Below are 26035 nucleotides of genomic sequence, written 5' to 3'. Positions count from 1 at the left end.
TACTTTAGCCCTCTAACCTTTGTCTCCCTTTGACTTCGATCATCAGACCACTGTTCCTTGACTATATCCTCGAAACAACTATCGCCCGGTTATGATATTCTGACCTCTGCCACCCAATTATGATATTTGGAGCACAATTACCCTAATATGGTCCTCATACTATCATTATCAAACTACAGTCCTTCCAACTTCTATCACATGCTGACTAATTATAGTCATTCCAACTATCATCACCCGTTGACTAAGGTCTTCCGACCTCCATTCGACTATGGTCTATGGTCCTCAAGCTACAATTACCTAATTGTGGTCCTTCTAACCATTGTCACCCTTTTGCTACAATCCTTTTGACCTCTGCTTTTGTTGTCCGCAAACTATAGTCCTTCTAACCACTTTCATCCTTTTGCTACAATCCTTTCGAGCTATGCTTTCATTGTCTGCAAACTATGGTCTTATCAGTACTATTGCCGAGCTACAATCCTTTTAACCTCTATTGCCCACCGACTTCCATTGCCCTTCGACTTCAATCCTTAGACCACTATCAACAAACTATGATCCTCATACCACTATTGTCTATCAAAGATTTTTTAATCACCATTGCCTCATAATGATTCTTATACCACCATCACTTAAATAATATCCTCGGACCACTGTCACCTAATTACAACTCTCAACTGTTGTCATCCAACTATGATCCTCAAAACATCTGTCTCATGTCGACTATAGTCCTCCATCACCATGAACTACAATCCTTCATACTACTATTATTTGACTATGGTTCTCTGATCTTCGTCACCCAATTATGATCCTCTAGCCACAATCTTTCAACTATGATCCACCTACAATCTTTTGATTATTATCACGAACCTATTTCGACGTTTATTGACTTCATCACATGCTATCTCTGATAATGTTAACTCCAAACTTATAAAATTGATGCATGTCATTGATATCAATTACAACTCCTAACTTTAACAATTGAATTTATGATGGGTTCCAACTAAATGGCCCTTTTAGATTTAATAAAGTAACATGTATTTTATCAATACCTTCCCCTGGGGAAGTGCTTCACTTATAACTAAATAAAAATACTTGTGAAATCATTTTAATTAGGTGCTAAAACATGTGGTTTTTTCTTTTCTTAGATTTTTACATAAAAATTTTAGTGTCTCTTACGAATGCTATGCACATCTATTTATCTTTATATGTGTTGGATCTTTGTGCAAAGCTAAGATATCAAAATTGGTATCTTTTATCATTTTGAATGTTTCGACATGCAATAATTTTATTAATGAATTATATCAGTTTTGATTACTATTTATATTTAATAATAAAATTATATGATTAATGAAGTAATATTAAGCTAATAATTATTAATTTGGTTAAATTAAAGCTTATATTCGAATTGAACAAAATAAATAAATAAGGATGCCCAAGATATTCCTTGCTGCAGTACTAGGCAGGTTTCTCAACCCGTTTTCAACCCGTCTCATCTGATCCATATGTACCATCTACTATCAGTCTATCAGAAGCAGGACGCCAAAATCAGAGAAAAGGGGAGAAACAGAGAGCGAGAGAAACGAAACCATGGCAACGGCGGCGGGGAGCTCAAGCGCGGCGGTACCGTTTTGGAGGGCTGCTGGAATGACGTATATAACCTACTCCAACATCTGCGCCTCGCTGGTCCGGGGCTGCCTCAAGGAGCCCTACAAGTCCGAGGCGGCTTCCAGGGAGAAGGTTCACTTCGCCGTCACCAAGTGGGTCAGCGGAAAGCCCGAGAAGCCCAGTAAGGCTTCTCCGTTTTTTTTTTTTTAATTTTCTTTCCACTTTTTTTTGACTTCCGGTTATCTATGCGATCCAGTGCTTAGGTTTTACATGATTATAATCTGCTGATTGCGTCTTCGATGTTCTTTCCTTTATTTACATTTAAATTTTGTAGCATGCGGAATATTTGATGGTGTTGTTTGGTGCTTTTTGGGGAAAGGAGGATATGAAACCCTTTTATATCTTTTGATTTTGCCTCCAGAGCATAATAATGGATTGCAGGGTTGATTTGAATCCATTATATGGAGTCGAAATTATGGTATGTTCTGAATCATCACAATACATAACGCTGATTCCTTTTATGTCTGTGAATGCGACTTTAAAATTTATAAAGGTTTCTTTCAGGGACCGTTTAAGAAATTAATTGAAACAAGCTTCTGATAGTGGACGCTTAAGATATTTTAGAAAGTAGAGGTAATGGCTTACATGTTATGTTTCATTGATATCCTTATAGGAGTTTGACAAAATTTGACCATATCTCTTAGAATAATATGATTTAATCAATTTGTTGTATTCAAAATTTTCAAACCAATTCTGAATAGATACTTAATGCTGGCTCTTCCAACAAATCCTACAATTCCTCGGCATTGTGGCGGAATCAACATTCTGTCAGTTGATTGCTGAGATGTAAGTTCCTAGGTGGCTTCAACTTTCGGGATTGTAGTAGGTATGAATCCCTTCTTTTTTAGGTTCTTTGGACCGTAGCAATGAGTGATCTTGTGTTTAGCTTGGCTCTTTTTTCATTTTTTTTTAAAGTCTTTTCATTCTTTTGTATGGGCAGCTTCCTAAGATTTGTTTTGTGATCATAATTGGGATTTACCATGTCAAGTGAATGGTAAAAATCAAGTGAAATTTCACTTTGGATGAGTAATCTTCTCCTTCTAGGATTCAAATTCTCAACGAAGTTTGAGACTTGAAATTGTAGGAGTTGTTATCTACTTGTACAAGTATGAAGCTTGCTTTTTCTTGATTTTCAACCCACCTTTTATGTTTTTGTTTATTAGTTAAAATTGAGATTATGTTTAAATTTTTTTTTCTACATGTTGAGTTTTGCTTGGTTGTGTGAATTTTTTGTCATGTGTGTGGCTTATGTAACCTTTAATTCCCTGCTTGTTAATTTCTAATAGAAAGCTATAAACACTTGGTCGAAATTGGACTTGTAAAAATTTTCTATTCAATTAAGTTAATAGTTTAATACATAATTGTTTAAGATCACTAACCTATGTCATTAAAAATTTGTGTGTTTGCTGCATTGTTTCCATATTTCATGTTAGATTTGCATTGCAAACTTAAGACCCTAATATATCCAATATAAGCACACATTGTACTTAGAACTAAGATACAATTATGTTCTAGTTTGGTTCAAATTGGACCAAATATTGGCCTCCTTTGCTTTACATATTGATTGAGTTGCCACCATCAAATAAAATAGAATGAAATTGGTTTTGTTAGATTTAAGAAGTGCTCAATAAGCAACATTAACTATCGCAAACCTTGAAGCATTTTTGGCACAGAAGAGCCTATAACACAAAATGAGCCACTATCTCTTAAGACGGCGATCATTGACTGACAAGGCAAACATAGTCCGTTGATTAGCCCCTTTCTAAATGTCTAAATTACCAACCTTAAAGATCATGCATTTTTTTCCATATGAATAGGACCACTCACCTCTATTTATCATAGTTTAAAATTGCGCAATAAGAGGCACGCCTCTGCATAATTTGGACCCAAAACGCCTTGAGGCCTAAGCAATTTTGGCTTTGGCTGAGGCGTACGCCTCAAGCAGTTTGAGGCGCGCCTCTATTGCGCAATTTTGCTTGACGCTTGCGCCTCAAATATTGGGTCCCACTCACTTTAAGTAAATAAGAAAATCCCTCTCCCTTCTACCGGTCCAAGCCGATCCCGCAAGCATCCCGATCCTGTGACATGCTGTTCTCGATCCCGCAAAAAACTCCAGGCCCCGCAAGTCTCCGGCGCTTCTCCTGCCGGCGCCGCCGCTCGCTGGTGAGCCCTTTATTTCCGGCCGCCCCTCTACATCCTTTCTTGATTAGTTATTAGAGTTTTTTTTGAAGTTTAGAGTATGATTTTTCAACTTATAGGAAAGCTAGGGTTTCAATTTTTTTAGTGTTTTTGTTTTAATTTGCTTTTTTCCTTTAGAAAATATGGTTAAGGGCAAGAAAAAGTCTAATACGTCATTGTGGAGGGACCCTTCTTGGAAATATAGTGTACAAGTTGACATAGGCGGCGATGAGAAGACTTGTGTGTATTTGAAATGCAATTTTTGCGAGAAAGTGGTGAAGGGAAGAGTAACCCGTATGAAGGAACACTTATCATGCTATCATAAAAACGTAGCACCGTGTGCAAATGTGCCGGACAAGGTGAAGGATGAGATTATTGCTTACATGAAAAAAAAGTACCACGGCAAAACACTTACAACATGAGCAATTTGATGAAAGGGTCGAACATGGTGCTTACTTCGAGAGCGGGAGTGGAAAGGGCTCTTCCTCCACTATACATAATAGAGGTGCACGGGGTCCGATGGACCAGTATATGACTAATCCATGAGAGGATAGAGGACAAGCACAAATGATGCTTGCTGCTGGTATCAGAGAGGGTCGATGCTAGGTTTGCATGGATATTGGCAGATTTTTTTTTAGAATGCTATACCATTTAATGTTGCGATATTGCCTGCCTACTTCAATATGCTGCGGTCTGTAGGGTTGTATGGGAGAGAGTTGAAGGAACCTTCCATGTACGAGTTGCAAACATGGATTTTGAAGGAGCTGCAAAATACAAAGCAGAGCATTGCTGAGGTTAAACAGACATGGATTGAGACTGGTGTTACCATTATGTCAGATGGATGGTATGACATGAAGAGCAGGAGCTTGATTAACATCCTTGTCAATAATCCCTACGGCACGGTGTTTTTACGATCAGTTGAAGCTTCAGATGAGATATGTTATTGCATTATATTATTATCAAGTGAGCAATTAATATGATAATGATCATTCTTATTGAACGGGGAAGAGAAAAGTGAGTCTCATTGAAGATGATGAAGATATGACATTCATAAATACAATTGGAGAAGAAGATTCCCTTGAAGACCTATTTAGTGATGGGATATGATTGGATTTTATATGTTCTTTTTTAATTGTACTTTGGGAGTTTTGATAGACCAACATTTTGTGATTTTGTACTTTGGGACATGATTTTATTGCATCTATTTTCTTATTTTCCACTAATTTCTCATGACATTTAGATGTTTTTATTGTATGATAGAGACTTGCTATTATTAACCTTCTACAATCCTTAAATTCTCATTTACGCAATTCTGCGTTAGTGAGGCTTACGCCTCACACCGCCTCGATGCTTACGCCTCGCCTCACGGACGAAAACTGCCTCGAGGCTTATTTACGCAATTTTAAACCTTGCTATTTATCACTTGAAATATAATGGGACATAGAACAAAAGGGAGTCACTATTGCTATTTCATTTTTGTAATGATAAAAATAATTTTGTAGATTTTTTAATACAATGAATCCTATAATTATATATCATAGATATTGTTAAGATAGGCCCTTTCTATATTGCATGACTCATATATGCTCATTTGTGAAAACGTTTGAATGGGGCATGTTCGGTAAAGCTTGGTCAAATCAAGCTAAAAGCATGACCCTTGGTCCATGTTGACATGGCTAATGTAAAGTCTATAATTGTTGGAATTAAACCAATTATCAAGCTCAATGCAATCATATAATGGTGGTGCCTATCTTTGTATGCAAGGTGATGAGAGTAAATCATGATCATTGGGGTATTATATGTTGATAACTTGATATGGCCGCATATCTTTTCATGCAAGATGATCGATAATCAATGATTGTCAACTCAAAATCCACCTGATGATTAACATCACTAATGTGCAAGATGTTAATGTTTACTAGAGTCCATCTGATGGTGCACATCACCAATTCTAACGATTTAAGGTGATAGATGGCAATCATATTCAATTTGATAATGGACATCGTCCATTATGACAAAGTGAAGTGATATTTTCAATAGTGTGTGCATACAACACGCCTAACCTGCCAATGTGTGCTTTTATGATACCTTCTAGCGAGGTCACCACAGTCATGTGGGTCACCCAATCCCTAATGACAAGGAAACATTCACGGAGTTTAATTGTTCTGCACATTATATCACACATTACTCATTTAGGAAGCTAAGTGTGTGGTTAGAGGAAATTATAACTAAGTGAAATTTGACGTAATCCTAAGCATGTTAAGCGCTCCCACATTGGACTAAAGGAAGCTTCCTCCGATTGATGCTTAACAATGCGTTCGTCAATTTGATCATATAATTCATTGAAGATTTGCAGTAGCGTAGGTGTGAAGAATTTCAAGATGGATGATTGCTGTTGGGAAGTAGTTTGTTGGTTTGAAAATGGGTGGTTGGAGGCATTTGAGGTATTGGGCAAGGTTGTGAAAACCAGACTGGACAACGAACCGGACGAAGGAGAGGTTCATGGTTCGACAGGTCGAACCGGGGTCGAATCAGATGACATAATAAATAATAATATTATTATAAACAAAATAACAAAATTAACATAATAATGAAATATAATAACCATATACTTTAATATAAATTATTGTTAATTTATATTACATATTTAGACATAAACTATAAATATAAATTATATAAAAACCCACAATAAATGGTCTTATCATTTATTTAATATTGAATAATTTATTTAATTAATTAAAAAAATATTTGGATCGGACGGTTTTAGAAAACTGGGACTAGTTCGCCGGTTCCCGGTTGAACCGGCGGTTCAAACCGGTTTTGGCCGGTTTGATGCACACCCGGTTTTTACGGGTGAACTGGACTGGCCATCAGACCTGTTCACGGTTGAACCGGTTGGACCGGCCGGTCCGGTCCGGTCTGGTTTTCAAAACATGGGTATTGGGTTCCTATCTGGTTAAAGAAGAGATAAAGAATTGTTATGTGAGAAAACAAGAGAGAATTTATGAAATGAATAAGTTTTGAAATGGAGATGGGCTTTCTTGGGTCTGAGAGGTGATTGGGAACTTTTTTTGGAGGATTTGAAGTTGGCTGGGAGGTTTTGCAGTTGAGTGGTTGTTTATAAGAACTTGGAGATGGTTTGACTATGTTTTATAGAGCGAAAATATTACTGTAGAAAACGATAGGGTTTTAGGTGTGAGGAAGTGGGCTACGTCGCTAATAGGCTCCAAAGGCGAGGAGATGTGCAAGTGAAGTTCCTTGATGATGAGTAGGGTCATGCAACAAAGAGGGTGTATGAACACTAGTAAAGCTCATCAACACTGAGGCTATAAGTATTGGAGGTGTGTTTGATGAGCTAAAGGACAAGCATGCTATCATTTACCGATCCAGTGAATGAGGAAGGCAGATTCCAGAGGGGGGTTGTTAGGGTACAATGCTACAAAGTCAAAGGCTTTCCAGAAATGGAGGTTGAGGCATCTATTAGGGAGGCAACTTGGGGTGGACAGAGGAAGAAATAAGAGGCATGAGTTGTTGGGTTGATGTTGATGTGGATAAAGAATTGGGCAGAAAGTATTCGAGATGGGTTGCTTGTTTTTATGCCATTCGAGAAATTTAATTGAGATAGATGGTAGTGCATCATTGAGACAATGTTTGTTGTCAAGATGCTGGTAGATATGGGAATTCGGGATATGATAGTTCATGAAGAATATAGTGGGGTCCTTAGTTTTGTTTTTATTTGTACACATTTTATATAATAACCGATGTTGCTATGTTCTTATGGAGAAAATATGCTATAAGCAACTCTGATGAATCAAATACTTATATATGTTTGGGTTGACTTTGAACAATAAAAGAAATTTTCAGGTAAAGTTATATTGAGTCTAAAATAACAATTTAGCTTTATTAGTTAGACCAATTGAGTCTAGTTAAACAACGAAGTAGAAATTAAAATAAAAAATGAAAATCCAATTTGATTCAATCTCAAATCAAATTTGTTTTCTACTAGTTTGGCTTAAACTTAACTAAGGCTAGAGAGTAATCTGAAGGCTGACTATATGGCATCCGGAAGGCTTGTAAGTTGCGGTATAAACCTTCAGTAAGCTAGTCTAGCCTGAGGGCAGAGTTCGATCTTCAAAGATTACCAGTTTTTACCAGCTTTGACTCGGTCAATGTATCAAGTCATGGTTGACCATGGAGTGAACTAGTTTTTGATGTGAGACTTGAGCGAGAACTTTATGACTTTATATGGCGTCAAGTCCTAGATGTGTCCAAAGTAAGGTCAATAGTGATGGAATTTGGTTTTGTTAGGACCTGCTAACATTGCAATATTGTTTTCATCCATGGCCTTATGATCCTCAAGGTGTGCATCATGAACCGTTTTAAGGGGTCAAATTGGCACCGTTAGGATGATTTAATGGAACATGAAATAGTGGGAGAGGTCAGTCTTGCTGTAGCTAATTCTAAGCTTGCTTGAGCCTACCCCCTTTATTCAGGTCTTGTGGAGGCACTTGACAGTGCAAATTAACTGTATGTATAGAGTTTGGAATACATGTGAAATTTTTGTTAATAGCGAATGTTGTTGCTTGCTTAGAACCATATTTTTTTCTTTTAACCTTATAAGAATTAAGCTTTGTCAGACCAATTCTTCTCTTGCATACTTGCAAAACATTTTAGCTCTAAACTCGGCTCTCCATCTCTATGATGCGAAACTTAAATGTCATTTACTTGCCTAGATGACAAGATTAATTAAATTCCAAATCAATTTGGGGAGAGAGAATGGAAATCTGAAATTAAATTTCAGATTAAGTGGAATTGGCGGGATGAATTTGATATTACATTAATATATATACACTATATAAAAAAATGTATTGCCGTGTCCGCGCCGTACCCGTGTCCTATATTTTCAAAAAAAGCCGTGTCCCGTGTCCGTGTCGTGTCCGTGTCGCCGTGTTCGTGTCCGTGCATCATAGGAAATAATTAATATTGGAGATATTCTCAATCAATAGAATATATTAAGTAATAAAGACTATTATATTTATTTACTTGCCAATTTGGAAAGTTTCTACACGAACACTTCCCTTTAATTCGGAGTGCATGTATCATGATGATAAAGCTTGCTAGTGAATCAAAGTAGCCCCAGGGTCTTTGTTGAAATATTTGCTTGCTGTTATTCACTAGAGACATGAGGAACCATGATCTTCTTTGGCAGAATGATATCATTGATGAAATAATAGTTGTATTCAATATATTTTGTTTTCATGAAAAATAGGGTTGTTACTTGTTAGCAATTCGATTGGTTGTTGATTATCATACTTAAGATCATACATTGAGTAATATGAAAGTCAAATTCTTTAGTAAGATTTTTCATCCATATAATTTCACTAGCAGAATGTGTTATAGCTTTGTATTTGGCTTCAATGTTTGATACATAAAAAATAGTCAACTTTTTTAGTTTTCCATGAAACAAATTTTCTCCCACAGAAACATATTATTTTGCTTTAAACTTTCGATTATCAACATATCCAATATAATCAGCATTAGAGCAGGTTTCAGTTCATAGATGATAGCGTTGTTGAATCCTTTTCCTGGATACTCCTTAGTATATTTTGAAATTTTTAAGAGAACATCTCAATATTTTTCCTTCGAATTTTGCCTATGTTTATTAGTACAACAACTATGAAGGAAACATTAGGTCAAGTGGATAGTTAATAAACTTACCAACAAAGCGCCTGTAACAAAGATTATCTGCAAAGCTTTCCTCATCCTATGAAATAGTTAAATTGCAAAGCGCCTGTAACAAAGATTATCTGCAAAGCTTTCCTCATCCTATGAAATAGTTAAATTGCAACCAAGAAGCTCATGTTACTTAAGTAGGGTTATGACATTAAAAAAAAAGTAGGTTTATGACATATTTCTTTTAGAAAAGAGTGACACCGTCTTTGTTGTACATAAACTTGATGTCGAGAAATTATTTTGGACATCCTAATTTTTTATAATAAATGTCTTATGAAGATATTAACTAATTTCCTCACTATCTAAAATGTCACTTATGATAAGAAGGATTTTGTAAACCTTTTGCAAAGATCACTATCCCAAAGAATCAATTGTGAATGAAGAAAAAAGATTAGTTATGCTTCCCAAATTTACTTTCAACTAGTACCTTGTAAAGTTTATGAAAATAGGCACGATTATTTTGTTTCAACCCATATATTGCTTTCTGAAGTTTACGGATTTTGTTCTCTCTGTAAATAATATACTTAGGACTTAGGAGGTTGCTTTATTTAAGATACTTTAAAGAGGTATCCATAGGCATTGAAATAAATTCAACCCTTGATTATTGACTATGGAGAGAAGAATGTGAATAATGTTCAATGAAGCCACTTGGTAAGAAGCCTCAAAATAATTGATGACATGAACTTGTGTGTATCCGTCAACTGCAAAGCGAGTTTTGTAGCCAATAATATCATCTAGATGAAACTTGATTGTGAAAGCCCATCAACAAGAAATAGGTTTGATGCCAGCAGTTGGCCAAATGAAGTCCCGGGTGTGATGATCAAGGACAACTCCCATTTCAATATACATTGCAGGTTTTCATTATGATCATCCAGTGCTTCTTGATACGTCTTAGGAATAGAAATAATAGAGATGCTGAATTAAACTACGTTTAGGTTCCAGAGTAGGAGTTTCTTCCCTTGGTTCTATTGGGGGTGTTTGATGGGGATATCAGATCGTGGAAAGTTTATCATAGGCGTGGCCGCCGATCTACGGCCAGTCTTTGTATTCATGAGTCATTTATGTTATTTTATTATTAATGTCCTTTCTATTTGTTAGTATCATTATATTTTTCCGTTTGTACCCCCTTTAGTGGGAATTGTCATGTGTGAGCGCAAAGGGCAAGTTGGTCTTTTATTTTCTTGAGTCCATTGTACTTGGCTATTTATAGCCCCTTGTCTGATGTTTGAAGTTAATGAATGATTGCTTATGAAAATTTCTTCTTGTATGAGTATTGAGAGAGCTTGAGAGTTCTAATGGAGAGAGATCCCTAGGAGTGGGAGAATCGCGCAATACCCACCAACCTAGATAAGTCGGGTTTGTGGTTTCATCCTCTTATCTCCTTCTTTCTTCCTCCTCCCCTCCACCCTCACATATTGCATTAACCCCTCTTTCCCTATAAATGCCGCCAGCCTCCCCCCTCTTGGCTTGAATTACAAATTATTTCCTAATTACCCCCACCCTTGCTTTAGGAAATAACTTCAAATCCATCTAATTTACTCCTAGCCGAAATTTCCTAAGCCCCCAATCTCTTATTTTATTTCCTAAATCTAAAACTTGATTTAGGAAATAAATCCCTCCCTTGCTCTCATCCCTATACCGCCTGCCCCCCTCTCTCTCTCCCTTAACCGCCTCTCCTCTCTCTCCAATCCTCTCTCTCCCCTCTTTAATACCTCAATTGAATTGAGGCTAAAATTCTCCCTCCAATTGCCCTACTACCTAAACTTAGAAAATCTGAATTTGCTCTCAGATTTTGGCTCAAAATCTGAAACTATTTTCAGATTTTTGGGAAAGGGACTTGGAGCTTGTTTCCTCTCCACTTGCAAGAGGAACTTCTTTCTCTTTGCTACCATTCAAGAGGCGTATCAAGTGCTAAGGAGATTTTACCTTCAATCACCCATGAATGGCGGATCCGACAACTGAATATGGTTTAACTTGGGACGAGGACGGTTTCACCAATATCCTACGCTCAACTTTCTTCGACGTGAACCCAAGGATTGATCACACCGTCGAGGACTACTTGGAGCTTATTCTGGACACTTTAGTGGAAGCCATTGACGAACACTTCGAAGGCATCGAGTGGAGGATCTCCACCACTTCTTAATGAAGGTTTCTCTTACTCCTTTCATTATATTTTCCTAAATCTAACTTCTCTTGGAATTGATGACAGTCATGAAGGACGACTCAATGCCGCTAATGCTAAAGCTTAGTAAACGTAGGAATTGAGTGCACCTCTATGTTTATTAATTCTTGTTGTTAGATTAGGATTTCTTTGAAACTACTATTTGTCATTGTGTTGTTTTCTTAATCTATTTGGAAGGCTTCAAATCTCTTGCTACGTAATTTGGCCTAAGCGGGTGTGACCCCTATTTGTTTTAATTCATTGTTTTAAAGTGCTAATAGTTTTGATCTTTGGTTATTCTAATCACGAGTTTTGCAAATCCTATTGAACTGATAGCATTGCATACTTAGTCCTGCATCAGTGTTTCTATAGGTGATCATATTCTTCCTGTGAGAGAGAGAGACTCTTCCAAAAATGAGTACCAGTAAAATCAATAGTGGCGGTGACATGCTGAGCAACAAGAGGATATCCAAACTTGTCCCAACAATGATTAAATAGTGATTAGTTTTCTCACAATGCTGACAAGGTGGAAATGAATTATGATACGACCACAAAAACAAACTCCATAAACACAATTACCACAACCACCTCTTGTGCTGTGAACAAGAGTTATATGGTCAACGCCAGAAGAAGATGGTGTAGTAAGCTCAACCACTTAAAGAATGCAGGAGAGAGCTAAGGAGATATTGGGGATTATTGTGTCAATCATTAACTGAGCTTAAATAAATTGGAGTGAAGGATGGAAACCAAAGAGAAGCTTAGCAATGAGAAACTCCTTATTTTGTTTTTGCTAATTAGTGGGATCAATGGTAAAATGGTGATATTGAAGAAGCTACTCCCACTTGCCACAATAGTCTTATAGTAATTTAAATTTCTAACTCTATCATAACCAATGTTTAAAATTGCAAAATTGGGTATTGAGACATTTTTCTTTCGTGAGGCAAGGCGTAAGCCTCAAAATCAAAAAATTGCGTAAAGTGAAAATAAGGTTAAATATAATTTTTTATATAATAGCCAAATAATATGTTAAGACATATTAATTTTCTATTGAACTATAAAGTAACAAATTGGCATATATAAGAAGCAAAAAATTACAAAAAACGTAAAGTAACAAGTGATAAATTGCGTGAAATAGAATTGAAATTCAAATATTACCAGAGCAAAACAACATGAAATATGGAAATTACAAAGAAGTATCATATTACATCAAGTTCAACTCCAAATTCCTTCATTATCAGTTCCCTACTCATCCACATTTAATTTAAAAAAAAAAACTGAAATAATTGACAACAACTCAGAAATCATCTACACTATCATCACTGAGGGAGTCTTTATTTGAGTCGTTATCGTAACAAATTGATCTATCCCCTACATCTTCTTGTAGAGTTCAATGCCTCTCAATCTATTTCTTCTTCATTTATGTCAATTATCTTTCTCTCTCATAAATATTTGTCATCAACATAAAAATGAGAATAATACTTCAAAATTCTTAGAGGAGATGGTGGTGATGTGCAGCTTTCAAGTGATTCCCGACGGTGGCTACAATGGTGGTGGCTACAACAAAGACGGTGGCTAGAGGTCGAGGCAATTGAGAGGAAGTTGTTGAGACTTGGGGGTGCATGAAGGCATGATTTATTCAGGGCTTTAGTTTAGGATTTAGGTAAGTTTTAATAAAAATATATATAAATTGGGTGACGTGTATGCCTCACTCCAGTAAAGCGAGGCGCGCCTCAGCCAAACCGAGGCACAAGCCTCATAAAAAAGTTTTGAGGCGCAAGACTCAAGACATTTTTCACTGGAATTGTGCTGAGGCCGGCCTCATATTGCATAATTTTAAACAATGATTATGACAAGCAGATGTTAGGGTAGAAAGTATATGCCCAAGAGATGTTACTATCTTGAAATAATGTTGAATGAAGAAAGTTTTACATTCATTTGACAAATACCCGAAATATGTCTGTGGAAGCAATGGTAGGTTCAAGACTACTAAGCATCCATGTGAGAATGGCATATTTAGAGGTCTGTCATTTGGTATATTTGGTGGTCTTTGTTGGTTTGGGAATTGAAGTTTCCAAATGTGAAGATCCTCATGAGTTGTAACCACTGAGTTTTATAGTGGTACCAATATTGGAGGAAGGCTTCATTTTGGAGAGAAGAGCAAAGGAAGACATTAATGAACAAGACAGAAAAAAGAGAGAGTGATGAAGAATTAATTACTCAAAGATCGAGAGATCATCTTTAGGTGAGATTGTAGTGGAGCAATCACCATTAAAAAATGTGTAGTCAATAAGTGTTTAAGGAGTAAGGAGGATACATGACACATAGGGAGGTTACGAGCGTGCTAGTGAGATTGTGAAGGGTGGCAGATGAATATTGTGAGGTTATGAAGATGCGAGTGAAGCACATTGGTGTGATTTGTGAATGGATTAGTGGTGTAAGCATGTGTGGATAGAATGCACACAGCTTGGCTTGTCAGAGCCACATGGGTTGGGTGCAATTATGATGATATGGCAGGGTGCATTGGTGGTGATCTGGGACATGCAATTGCTTGACGTAAGTAAAAGCGGCTGTTGAGCGAGACACTTAAGCCAAACGGTAAGAGTGGGGAGAGGGAGGGGGAACAATGATTGGAATTAGGATTACTCAATATAAATGGTGCCTATATATAAGAAAATATGAGTATTAGAAAGGGAAATAATTAATATTGGAGATATTCTTAATGAAGAGAATATATTATATCATAAATATAAAATCTAATAACTAACTTTTCAATCTAAAGAAAAAAAGGAGAGTGTAATGAGGAATTAATTACTCATAGTCTCATAGATCGAGAGACCACCTTTAGGTGAGATTGCAGTGGAGCAATCACCATAAAAAATTATGTAGTCAGCATGTGTGTAAGGAGGACACAAGGAGATTACGAGCTTGCTGGTGAGATTCTGAATGTTCGCGAATGAATGTTGGAGGTTATGAAGATGTTTGAGTGAAGCACATTGGCGTGAATTGTGAATGGATAAGTGGTGTAAGAAGGTGTGGATAGAATGCACGCAATGTGGCTTGTCGGAGCCACATGGGTAGGGTGTGATTATGTTGCTATGGCAAGGTGCACTGCTGGGGATTTAGGGCAAGTAAGTGCTTGACACAAGTACTGAGAGCGGGTGTTGAGCGAGACACTCAAGCTAAATGAGAAAAGTGGGGAGAGGAAGGGGGAACAATGATTGGAATTAGGATTACTCAACATAATAGGTGTCTATATATAAGAAAATGTGAATATTAGAAAGGGAAAGAATTAATATTGGAGATATTCTTAATTAAGAGAATATATTATATCATAAACATAAAATCTAATCACTAACTTTTCAATCTAAAGAATCCTTGATAACATATATCATGGACTTTGTTTTGCTTTCACTTTAGAAGGTGTCACCTATGTAGATGTATGCCATTTGCAAGGAGCGTATGCCAAAGTTTTCATTTTGGATATCTTTTGGTAAGCACCTCCTACCAATATATAAAAAAGGGGGATTTACATACATACCACTATATACCACCTTATTTATATATATAACATCCAAATTTTTAATATTTTATTCATACCACTCATAGATTACTTTAATATCAAATATGCCACTGTCTCTTCCAAACCCTCACGATGTTATCAGCGGATATCTCCTGCTAAAATGGAGCATCTTGCAAGTTGTCCCTTCTCAAGTGCTCTCTCTCTCTACCTCACGCACACGCGCTTACTTTTCGCATGCTCTGTTTCTCACCCTCTCTCTCATCGATTGAGGCTTTCCTCCCATGAATGATCAAGCTTTGGATATCATTTTTTTTAATTTGTCGAAGCAATCTCCTAGAATTTTGGTTTATCGTGGGCTTGCTAGTGTGAAAGGATTTATCTCGGAAAGAATTTTAATTTTTTTCTCTTGCTCTTCTGATTTATATTTTTAGGAATGATTTTTATTTTTTATTTTTTTGGCAATATTATTATTTTGCTGTTTAAAAAAGAGCTTAGTAAAAAAATTTTTATTGTTAGTTAAGAAAATCTTTTTAGATAGCTTTTCAAGTGCTGCCATCTTTTTCATTAATTTTAGTCATTTTATTAAAAAAATAAATTAATTATATAAGTGTATAACATAACAATCTATGAAAATTCATTTATTAATAGTGTTGATCAAATACAAGTTTATATGACTTTATATAAATTTAGAAATGACTTTTTTATTTTTATTAATGTAGATTTATGGTGACAAAGCTTGAATTGATTTATGCGAAGACTAAAAATAGTATATTTTTGTTGCATTTAAATTTGGAGGATTTTTTGTTGGAGTCGATGACCAATTTAGAAAGAGGTATAATGATGACAAACAAAGAACTATTAAACTTTAAAAAGGATAAACCAATATTTCTTATGCTTATAATAGAGATTCTTAGAATATGTCCATTGCTTAAAAGGTTATCAATATAATATGTATTATCACATATACGAAACATCGCCTAAAGAGTACAAAAGTATTAATTCTAATGTTGATGTGAGTGAGTTGATTGAATTATCAAATGAAAATTTACGTGTTGAGATAGTTATTAACTTATTATACTACAAGTATATAAAGATAAATCAAATTTAAACCTTATGTATGTTGTGAGTAGAGAATGGATGGTAGAATGTTTCATTACATATAATGAAGGTATTTCAAGTGATCAATGTGTAATACATTTTTAATAATGCAATAAATTTTAATCATGCCCTCCGATCACTTCCTATTAAGAATAACTTTGGGGTTATGATTAAAACAAGTGATATGAAACTTATTATTGCTACATGTTCTTCTCAAGATTGTCAATAGAGAATTCATGCATTTCTAAGTGAAGATAGTCAGTCTTTTCAAATAAGGAGAGTAGATGGAGTGCACACAGTGAATGTTGTCAGTGTATGTGAGTTGCTAATGAGATTTAAGAGATAGTTAAGTATTAGTATAGATTATTGTCACATTAAATTTAAGCACTTGGTTATTGTTTTATCAGCCAATTCAGTTGATGTTAATAATAATTTATTTACATTAGCCTATACTATAGTTGAGATTGAATTGAAGCAAACATGATTATAATTTCTTGATAACTTGGATGATATTATTGGTACAAATATTTAACCTGTTTTCATATTGAACATGAAGAAATGTTTGGGAGAGGTTATTATAGAGATTTATCTCTTTCCTGAGCATAGAGTGTGTATTCAATCATTTATATTTAAACAAAATATTTTCATTACAAAGATGTCCAAAAACTCTAAGACTTGTGTGTACTTCATCTACTCGTCTTATTTGAAAAGAATGACTATATTCACTTAAGAATGTTATTGCTAAATGTTCTTATCAAGGTTGTCAATAGAGAATTGAAGATAGTCATGCTTTTCAAATAAAGAGAGTAGATGGTGTGCACGCAAGCCTTGAAGTTTCTGGTCATTTTTATGATGAAAATATATTTTTTAGATTCTGCCACAAATGATGAATATGCACTCTATGCTCAGTATAAGGATAAACTTTTTTAATAGCCTCTCCCAAACATTTCTTCATGCCCAATATAAAAGTAATATGTTGTATATTTGTACCAATAATATTACTCAAGCTATTAAAAAAATCATAATTATGCTTGCTTCGATTCAAACTTAACTGTGGCATAGACTAATGCGAATAAATCATTATTACCGTCAAGTTAATTAGCTGATAAAAGAACACAAAGTGCTTGGATTTAAGATAACAAGCTTCTACAGTAATAATAGGTCTACAACCGACAAGAAATTCGTTAACACATTCCTTGAAACTAACATAAATTTTTTAAAAAGAATTATTAATACTATCATATGTATATGATATGTGAGATTGGAGTTTTATCAAGTAGTACAGTTCTTAATGTTGGTACTCATTTATAGTTATCATCAACTGAGCCAAATATTATATCATAAGTTTATTCTCTCAACCTCTATAGCTTCATATATGATAGTGAGAAACTATAATTTTTTTAGATTGCTATTGATTTGTTTATGTGGAATGTCTGGATGTCTCTTAACCATCTCTTGAATCTCATTAGCAACTCACATATATATGGCTAGTTTATTCCTAGCATGATTGACGCCAGAGCATGTGTGCCCTCTATCTTCTCTCCTGGAAAAGATTGACTATCTTCACATAAGAATGCCCGAATTCTCCATTGACAACCTTGATAAAAACATGTAGTAATAACATGTTTCTTATCATTTGTTTTATTCATAACTTCAAAGTTAATTTTAATGGCAAGTGATAGGAGGGCATGCTTGAAAATTATTACATCATTAAAAAATGTGCTAAATGTTATATCTTTAACACCTACACTTAGACCACTTGAAACACCTACATTATAAGTAATTGAACATTCTACTATCCATTAACTACTTATAGCCTCCATAAGATTTGAATTTGATTCATCTTTATCTACTTCTTGTAGTGTAATAACAATTTCAGCACATAAAATTTCAACATATAGTTTAATCAACTCTCTCACGCCAACGTCAAAAGTAATAACTTTGTATTTCTTAGGTGATGTTCTGTATATGTGATAATACATATTATATTGATATCTTTTAATTCATGGACAAGTTCTAGCAATCTCTGCTCTAAGAATAAAAATATTGGTATGTTCCTTCTCAAGTTTAGCAGTCATTTGCTTGTCGTCATTATACCTATTTCTAAATTGTTCTTTGGTTCAAATCCAAAATCCTCTAAATTTAAATCTAACTAAAATATACTATTTTTATTCTCTGTATAAATCATTTCCTCGTTGTCACCATAAAGTTGTATTAACAAAGATAAAAATGTTATTTCTAAATTTATATAAAGTCATATAAACCAACATTTGATTAACACTATTAATGAATAGATTTTCATTCCTACAACGCATGGATTTTCTTATATTGTTATGTTATACACTTATACAATTGATTCATTTTCTTAATAAAATGACTAAAATTAATGGAAAATAAAGCACCACCTGAAAAGCTATCTAAAAAGGCTTTCTCAACTAATAAAATAATAGAAATTTTTACTCAGCCCTTTTTAAATAGCAAACTAACACTGTTGCCATTCATGTGAGGAGGGAGGAAAGCCTCGATCCACAATAGAGAGAGCATGAGAGAGAGAGAGAGCACGGGAAGCTCCATTTTAGCGGGAGATGTATGCGAATAATGTTGTGAAGATTTGGAGGAGACAGAGTGATAAAGTAATTATAGGTGCTAGGAATGAAATATTACAGTTTGGGGTGTTAAATATATAAATAGGGTGGTATAGATGTAAATCCTCCAAAAAACTAATACAATTCTGCTTTGCATAACAAGAACACCATCTTAATACATTATGCAAATCTCCAAATAAGATAATACTCATGCATCCATTATGTAAATCTAAATACATTATCATATAATTAACTCAAAATTTAGAACTTTTAAAACTATTTAACTGCTAGTGGACTAAAGCTAAAATAAACACATTTTTAAATCAACTGCAAAATCAGGGAGCATGTGAACCCAAATTTGGATGTGTAGGTTGCAAGCCCTAGCTGTCAATAAAAGCAAACTATCGACTATTATCAGGTTCCCAAGCTTGAGGTATATACAAAAATTCACATTACATCTTAAGGATAGGTTGATCCTTCACTGTTTCGGTAGCAACTCAAAGATGGTATTCCTTAAGATGTAATGTGAATTTTTGTATTCAACCAAAGATGCCAAGGGAAGATAGTTCCATGTTCAGTGAGATCGAGGGAGCAAATGTGTCAATCTAGACAAAGCAAAGGACAATCAAAATTAATGGGTCATGAGGATCGGTGAGTGTAGTGGATCACTACATACCAGCAAAGGTGAATCAAATGATAGTTGGACAGGCGTGACTTAGCAGAGGCGGGGACAGAGATCAAAAAAGAGCAGCGTTGGAGTGGGAAGAGTACTGGATGCACTGTAGAACTTGTGTGGGCTAGGGGTATCACTTGTTTAAGAGATCATAACCACATATACAAACACTATTGTTTGTTGCATCTATGTCTTAACTACACTGTAGCATGCAATAAATAAAATATAGTCTATCGTTGGCAAGTGCAAGCAGGACCAGACTGACCAGTCATATATAGGATATGGCAACGGAGGCCATGGAGCTGTGATTAGTAAGTGTGAATAAGGTTGACGATCGAGAAGGCCACCATGATGATGAAGGCGGTGAGTTTGAGGGTATGAGATGATCGAAGAGAATTATTTTTTGAAATGCAACGGAGGGCATGGAGCTGTGATGAATAGGAGATTGTGATTAGTAAGTGTGAATAAGGTTGGCGATCGAGAAGGCCACTGTGATGAGGAAGGCGGTGAGTTCGAGGGTATGAGATGATCGAAGAGATTCATTTTTTGAAATCATGTTATTAGGGAGAAAGAATTGTAAATAATTGACTCTTTAGTTGAATTGTCATACTAGTACGAGCAAATATGTGTCTATATAGACAAGAGAAGAGAACAATAAAGAAAAAATATAATGCTAGGGAATATCCTCGATAATGGGGAAATATTACAATAATGAATTTTGTAGTTTCCATTATAAATGGTTAGCACATTTGATAATTTAGATAAAATAATACACTTGTACAGATAATTAAATTTAAGTGATGACACCTATATCATGATTAAGTTAATTGTGTGACAAATATGCATAGATCTTCCCAGTAAAGATGCTCTTGTGAACCTGTAGTCCACATCAACACCTTTGCAGAAATGTTTTGTGACCACACTTTGAAGCATGCGGATGTTTAGTTCGGTGATTAAATTGTGCCCAACCTTTTTTTTAACTTTAAGAAAGATTAAAGATTGAGGAAAATAACTTTTTCAAATATTTTAATTTGCTACTTGGCATCAATTTTTTCTGGAGTACTTGTTCATAATAGTGTTAATTTAAAGAGATGCACTTTGAATTGTTTGGGAAGATTCTGAGTTTTACACATTTACTAGTTAGGATCCCCATTATGTGGGAATTGATAAATTAGATTCTTGAATGTTATAAGATATATGAATCTTTGCAATCATCTTGTGTGGAATAGCAATTCCATGGAGCACTCAAATCACACCGTGTTCTTGACGAAATTTTTTTTTGTGCGGACAATAGACGGTATTCAGAGACCTACCAGAATGCGCCACATCATTTTTTTTGCTCGGTACCGCTGTGTACCGAGTGACGTGACACGTTCTGGTTGATCTCCAGACTGTCCGGTCTCCGCACGAAATAATTTCTCGTTCTTGACATACCTATATCATTTACATTCAACTCATGTTGAGAAATCTTTAAAATATCATGTTAACTTATTTTTTATTTCAAATGTTTCTCTCTTTTTCTACTCATTTTCTTTAAAAAATAAATAATTAATAAATCTTTACAATAAAAAAATTAAATATAAAATATCATCATAAATTAAAATTAAATATTACAAACCTACTGCCTTTCATATAAATATGAGGAGTTTATATCAACTTTTTTAATATCAAAAGTCAAACAAGTTAACAAAGGAAAAAATGAATTGAAAATATTATAATAATCTCTTTAAGTTTCGATGTCATTCTCTTTAAAATAATATACAAAATATTTTTTTAGTTCACCGCATCTTTGACTGACCAGCATTCTGTGGCTCCATTTTGAAATTATGTTCTCCCTTTTTTGTTATTTAAGAATATATAAAGAGAAGAAATGTATCCTTTGTCTAGTTAATGATTCCTTCCTTTAGCTTCCTGATTTAAACGTCTTGTTCATTAAATACATCTTTTTTGTTTTCTTAGCCATTCGAAGTGATTCACCTGAAGACTGATAGCCGCTGGTTTTGGAGAAGTTACAGTTCAAATTTCAGCTTTAAGCGGTATCACTCTGCTTCTCTGTTGTTATGGGTTTCTTTTTTACTATTATTTTATACTGTCACAGATGAGCTTAAATGCACATTTAATGATTTCTCTGCGTTACAGTAAATTTGTTATGCTGCTGTCTTTTTGAAGGCTACATGATATCTTTTAATGATGTATCTTGTTTAGAGGAAAAATTATTAGGTGCGGAGTGCACACCGTCCACATAAGTACTGGATACCTAGCGGTACCCAGTAGTACCGAGTGGGATATCGCTGGGTACCCAATACTTATGCGGACGGTTCTCCCCATCCGCACTCTGCACTTAATAATCTCTATGTTTAGAGAGCCATTTTGAGATGAAATATTTTTTTTAGCAACATGGAATCAGATGTTTGGAGTTTAGAACAGAGGATTAATTGTCCAGAATATCCTGCAACCTGAGGCTGACAAAATCTGAACTTCTTCGGTTTCAATTTCTAATTAAGGGTTCATTTAGTGCAACCTTTTCATATTTTTAGATAATTGTCACACTTCTGTTTAGTTATAATTTTTTTATTTTATTTTTGAGAAGTTTTTTATGATGAAAAATAATTTCATTCTATCATAGTTTTATAGCAACTTTTGCTTCTGCAGCAGCCTTAAACGGACCTTAAATAGTTGTAGATTTATGATCAAGCCATCTTAAAAGAACCATAAATGGTTGTATATAATGATTAAGTCTTAACCATTTCTATTTCTTACCCTCCCTTTTATAGGGTGCCAATTAAGGGTGTAAATGAGTTGAGCTAGCTCTCGAGCTCGACTCGTTAACAAGCTTGCGAGCCTAGCTTATTGAGTTTTGAGTTTGATTGAAATGATGCTTAGCTCGATTACTCGTCGAGTTGCTCGATGAAATGCGGAAGGCGGAAGCGTGTGCGAACCGCGGAAGATGAAAGGCCAACCGGGCTGATCACGGAAGGCTCGCGAGCTCCTTTTTAGTGGCACGAGCCGAGCTCTAGCTCTCTTTTTTAGCTCAACTTGAGTTTTGAGCTTGGGATTTAGCTCGTGAGTCGAGCTCGAGTTAGGTATGAGTCAAACTTGACTCAACTCGCTTGCACTCCTAGTGAAATTATTATGTGCGTACATCGAATGTCGAATGCCGTGTGGAGACCAATCAAAATGCATCACGTCACCCTGTACTTGATACCGCAGCTTGGGATTGTGATCGATATTGCGGCTCGATATCGTTGATATGACGCATTCTGATTGGTCTCTAGACGGTGTTATGCATCCGATCTCCACATAGAATAATCTCTCCTCTTAGTGCCATCAGAGGTTGAAAAAAGACTACATTATTTGAGCAGGTTGTAGATGGTGTTTGTGGTCTGTTTGGGGGCAATTGTGACATTTTGTAGAAGCAGCAGCAAATTTGTTTTTGGAAAGTAGTTTCTTAATAGCTAATTCGAGTATATATATATTACCGTTAGGACTGCAAAAGAGTTTGAGCTCATTTGCTAAAATATTATTTGAGCTTGATTGAAGTATCGATATTAGTGTTTAAGTTTGATTCATTTAAAAGCTTAGTTTTTTTAGCTTGTTTGAGCTCGGCTTAAATTTAGTTTAAATTTTAATTGTTGAGCTATTATTGAGCAAATTGTTTGGGTATGTAAATAAAATTGTTAAAATCTAAATTGAAAAATAGATCTTCAGTACTATATGTTAAAATCTTGTTTAAACCTATGAATTCTAAAAATAAAATAAAATTGTTATGATTAACCAAATTGTTAAAATGTTAATTTAATTTAATGATATTTTATTAGATAATATTTATTTGAAATTATAGGTATTACTTAATTATTATATCATTAAAGATTTAATATAATATTTATTTAAATTATTCAATATTTAAGATCATACATAATGTTAAATGTTTAGTGATAACGTTATAATAAATATGTACTCAAATATTACATTAATATTAAATAAGATATTTGTTTAAATATTTAATATCATATTAAATATAATATATAAAATTTATTATTTAATTTTAAATATTATATATCAAATACTATATATCTATTAAAGATAGTAGCATTTTTTGTATTTAATAGGAGAATCTATTTCAATATTTAATATAATATTTAATGTTTAGGTATATTAAATAATTAATCTAATATTTATTTATAAATATGATAAAAAAATGTTTTGTGTTTATATTTAATAAGTTTATATCTTTAATGTAATAATAAATTAAAAAAAATTGTATTTATTAATTATTTTGAATGCAAAAAATATTTAAAATCTTTAACATCAACTAAAACTTATATAATTAATGATGTAATCTCGTGTGTCGCCTTCGTAACAATGAGAGTTACATTGGTTTGTGAATTCATGTTAACTGAACGAGGCATCCTATTATTGTGTACGTTAACATTGAAGAAACGTCGAGAGAAGATATTAACATTATGACACGAAACCTTCGGATATGTTTGGCTATGACACGACTCAAATCTTCTCAAATTTACAAGTCAGTATCCATTCAAAACAAAAGTTTGTTCAATATTTCTACCATGTAAACTAAAGGCCAATTAAATAGTATAACTTAAATCTTTTTTTTTTTTTTTAATGCCCGCCCCATTATTAATTACCTGATTTATATATTCATAGCCAGTTAAGCTTAAGCAAGCATCCAATCCTTTTTAACACATAAGGGAGCTATTATTCTGTCCGGACACCGGACGGTTCTCCCATCCCAGTTACGTGCTAGGTACCGAGTGGTACCAAGCATGGGTACTGAGTTCGGCACCGAGCATAATACATTTTTTAGATGACGTGGCTTATTTTTATTGGTCTCTGGATGTTCCGGATTCCGCACGAAATAAAAATTTCAAGGGGTCGTCGAAGCAAAGTGATTGTCCAATATTCTTATGCACCGATAAAAATATATGGTAGATGAGACCTATGTTTAAGCTCATATAGACACTCTGGAATTGTTCGTGGATGCAGAGAGAGATTTTTTGTTGTTGTGCATCGCCAACGACTATGTCACTTGTGCGAGAATTTCAAAAAGGTTATACGTAGACTTGCCACTAACTCTCTTAGAGGGATTTTTTTTAGGGGGCCATGTGCCCCCCTTTCCTCCGCCCATGATTTTAGGTCTTTCAAAATTCAAATAATATCAGACAACTCCTATACACGCACATATAATAAACCCCATATGTACCAATTGCCTCATGTACAACCGACGCAAAGCGATCAAACTTCTCCACTTTCAGGTCACCCTATTACACATTGAAGTGCTGCAAACAAAGTTATTCAGGGCAATTCCATATTATACATGGCAAGAACTACTAGTCGCCATATAGTTAATTGCAATGTAGCTTTGGTTTAATGTTACGAAATGCCAATGGTTATGCTAACATGTGTTCCAAGCATTGCAAGTAAGAGGTGCACACTAGGCTTCAACTCCATATGAGGTATGCATGTTAATTACTATGAAGCTTTGGTTTAATATTACGAAATGCATATGGCTATAATAACATGTCTTCTTTGACTTGTAGTAATTATTGTTACTTGGTGCCACGCACTATCACATGGGCCGTGAGTGCTCGATCATTTACCTTGTGGTTCATATATGATTTGCACATAATTGAGCTTGATAAATCACCATAACAAGAACACAATGTATAAATTGATAAATTTTATGCTAAATGTCAACTACTTAACACAATCCTCCAATTGTCTCATTAAAAATTTAGGACCTGATAACATCACTACTTATCCATACACGCACATGTGTGCATATATATATATAGATTTATATTTGAAATGTAGGGCTTTTAAATTTTTAGGTGTTTAGGGTTTAGTAAAACAAATCAAAAGTATTTTTTTAAAGAATTTGAAACTCTCCAATAGGTCAATTTAGTGAATTCAAAATGCATCAAATTCACTAGAAACAAAGTCTCATTTTCATGCTCCGAGCTAATGATTATGGGCAGATCCCCCATGTACGCAGGGTGGGCAAAATGCCCACCCTAAAAAAAATTAAATATTTAGAGATGTTTTTGAATATTTTGGGTATTTTGTCCCCCCTCAAAAAAAAAAATTATTCTAATTTTATCAATCCTGAGAGTCTTTGCCCATCCAAAAAAAAAAAAAAAATGCCAACCTTAAAAAATGAATCTGGATCCGCCCCTGCTAACGATCTCATGCATAATGTTGCCAAAGCAATGGATGACCAACCTCAAAACTCTCAACCTCATGTTTTTTCTCAAGTTCCTCATCTCATTCCAACACCATTGACCCTCCAACCCCATCTATGCCAAGAAGCTCAATGAGACTATACAAATACTGACGACTGTATGGAAGGCTACATGGAGGTAAGGCAAAGGTGCTCATAAAATAGTACATTTTCATTTGTAAACAAC

The 26035-nt window shown here is 34.7% G+C and overlaps 1 protein-coding gene across 1 annotated transcript; it reads left to right on the top strand.

Annotated features, from left to right (window-relative positions):
* Positions 1 to 1524: 1524 nt before the first annotated feature.
* LOC110107629 (ATP synthase subunit epsilon, mitochondrial-like) lies at positions 1525 to 21801 on the top strand. Its single transcript, XM_020837925.2, has 2 exons — positions 1525 to 1783; positions 21570 to 21801. The coding sequence occupies exons 1-2, from the start codon at positions 1585 to 1587 to the stop codon at positions 21596 to 21598; spliced, it is 228 nt and encodes a 75-aa protein (XP_020693584.2). The 5' UTR covers positions 1525 to 1584; the 3' UTR covers positions 21599 to 21801.
* The last annotated feature ends 4234 nt before the right edge of the window (positions 21802 to 26035 follow it).

The sequence above is a fragment of the Dendrobium catenatum genome, unplaced genomic scaffold (genome assembly GCF_001605985.2).
Source record: "Dendrobium catenatum unplaced genomic scaffold, ASM160598v2 fragScaff_scaffold_706, whole genome shotgun sequence".
Taxonomy (NCBI): domain Eukaryota; kingdom Viridiplantae; phylum Streptophyta; class Magnoliopsida; order Asparagales; family Orchidaceae; genus Dendrobium; species Dendrobium catenatum.
Note: the sequence above shows the minus strand (reverse complement) of the source record. Positions and strands in the feature narration are given on the sequence as shown.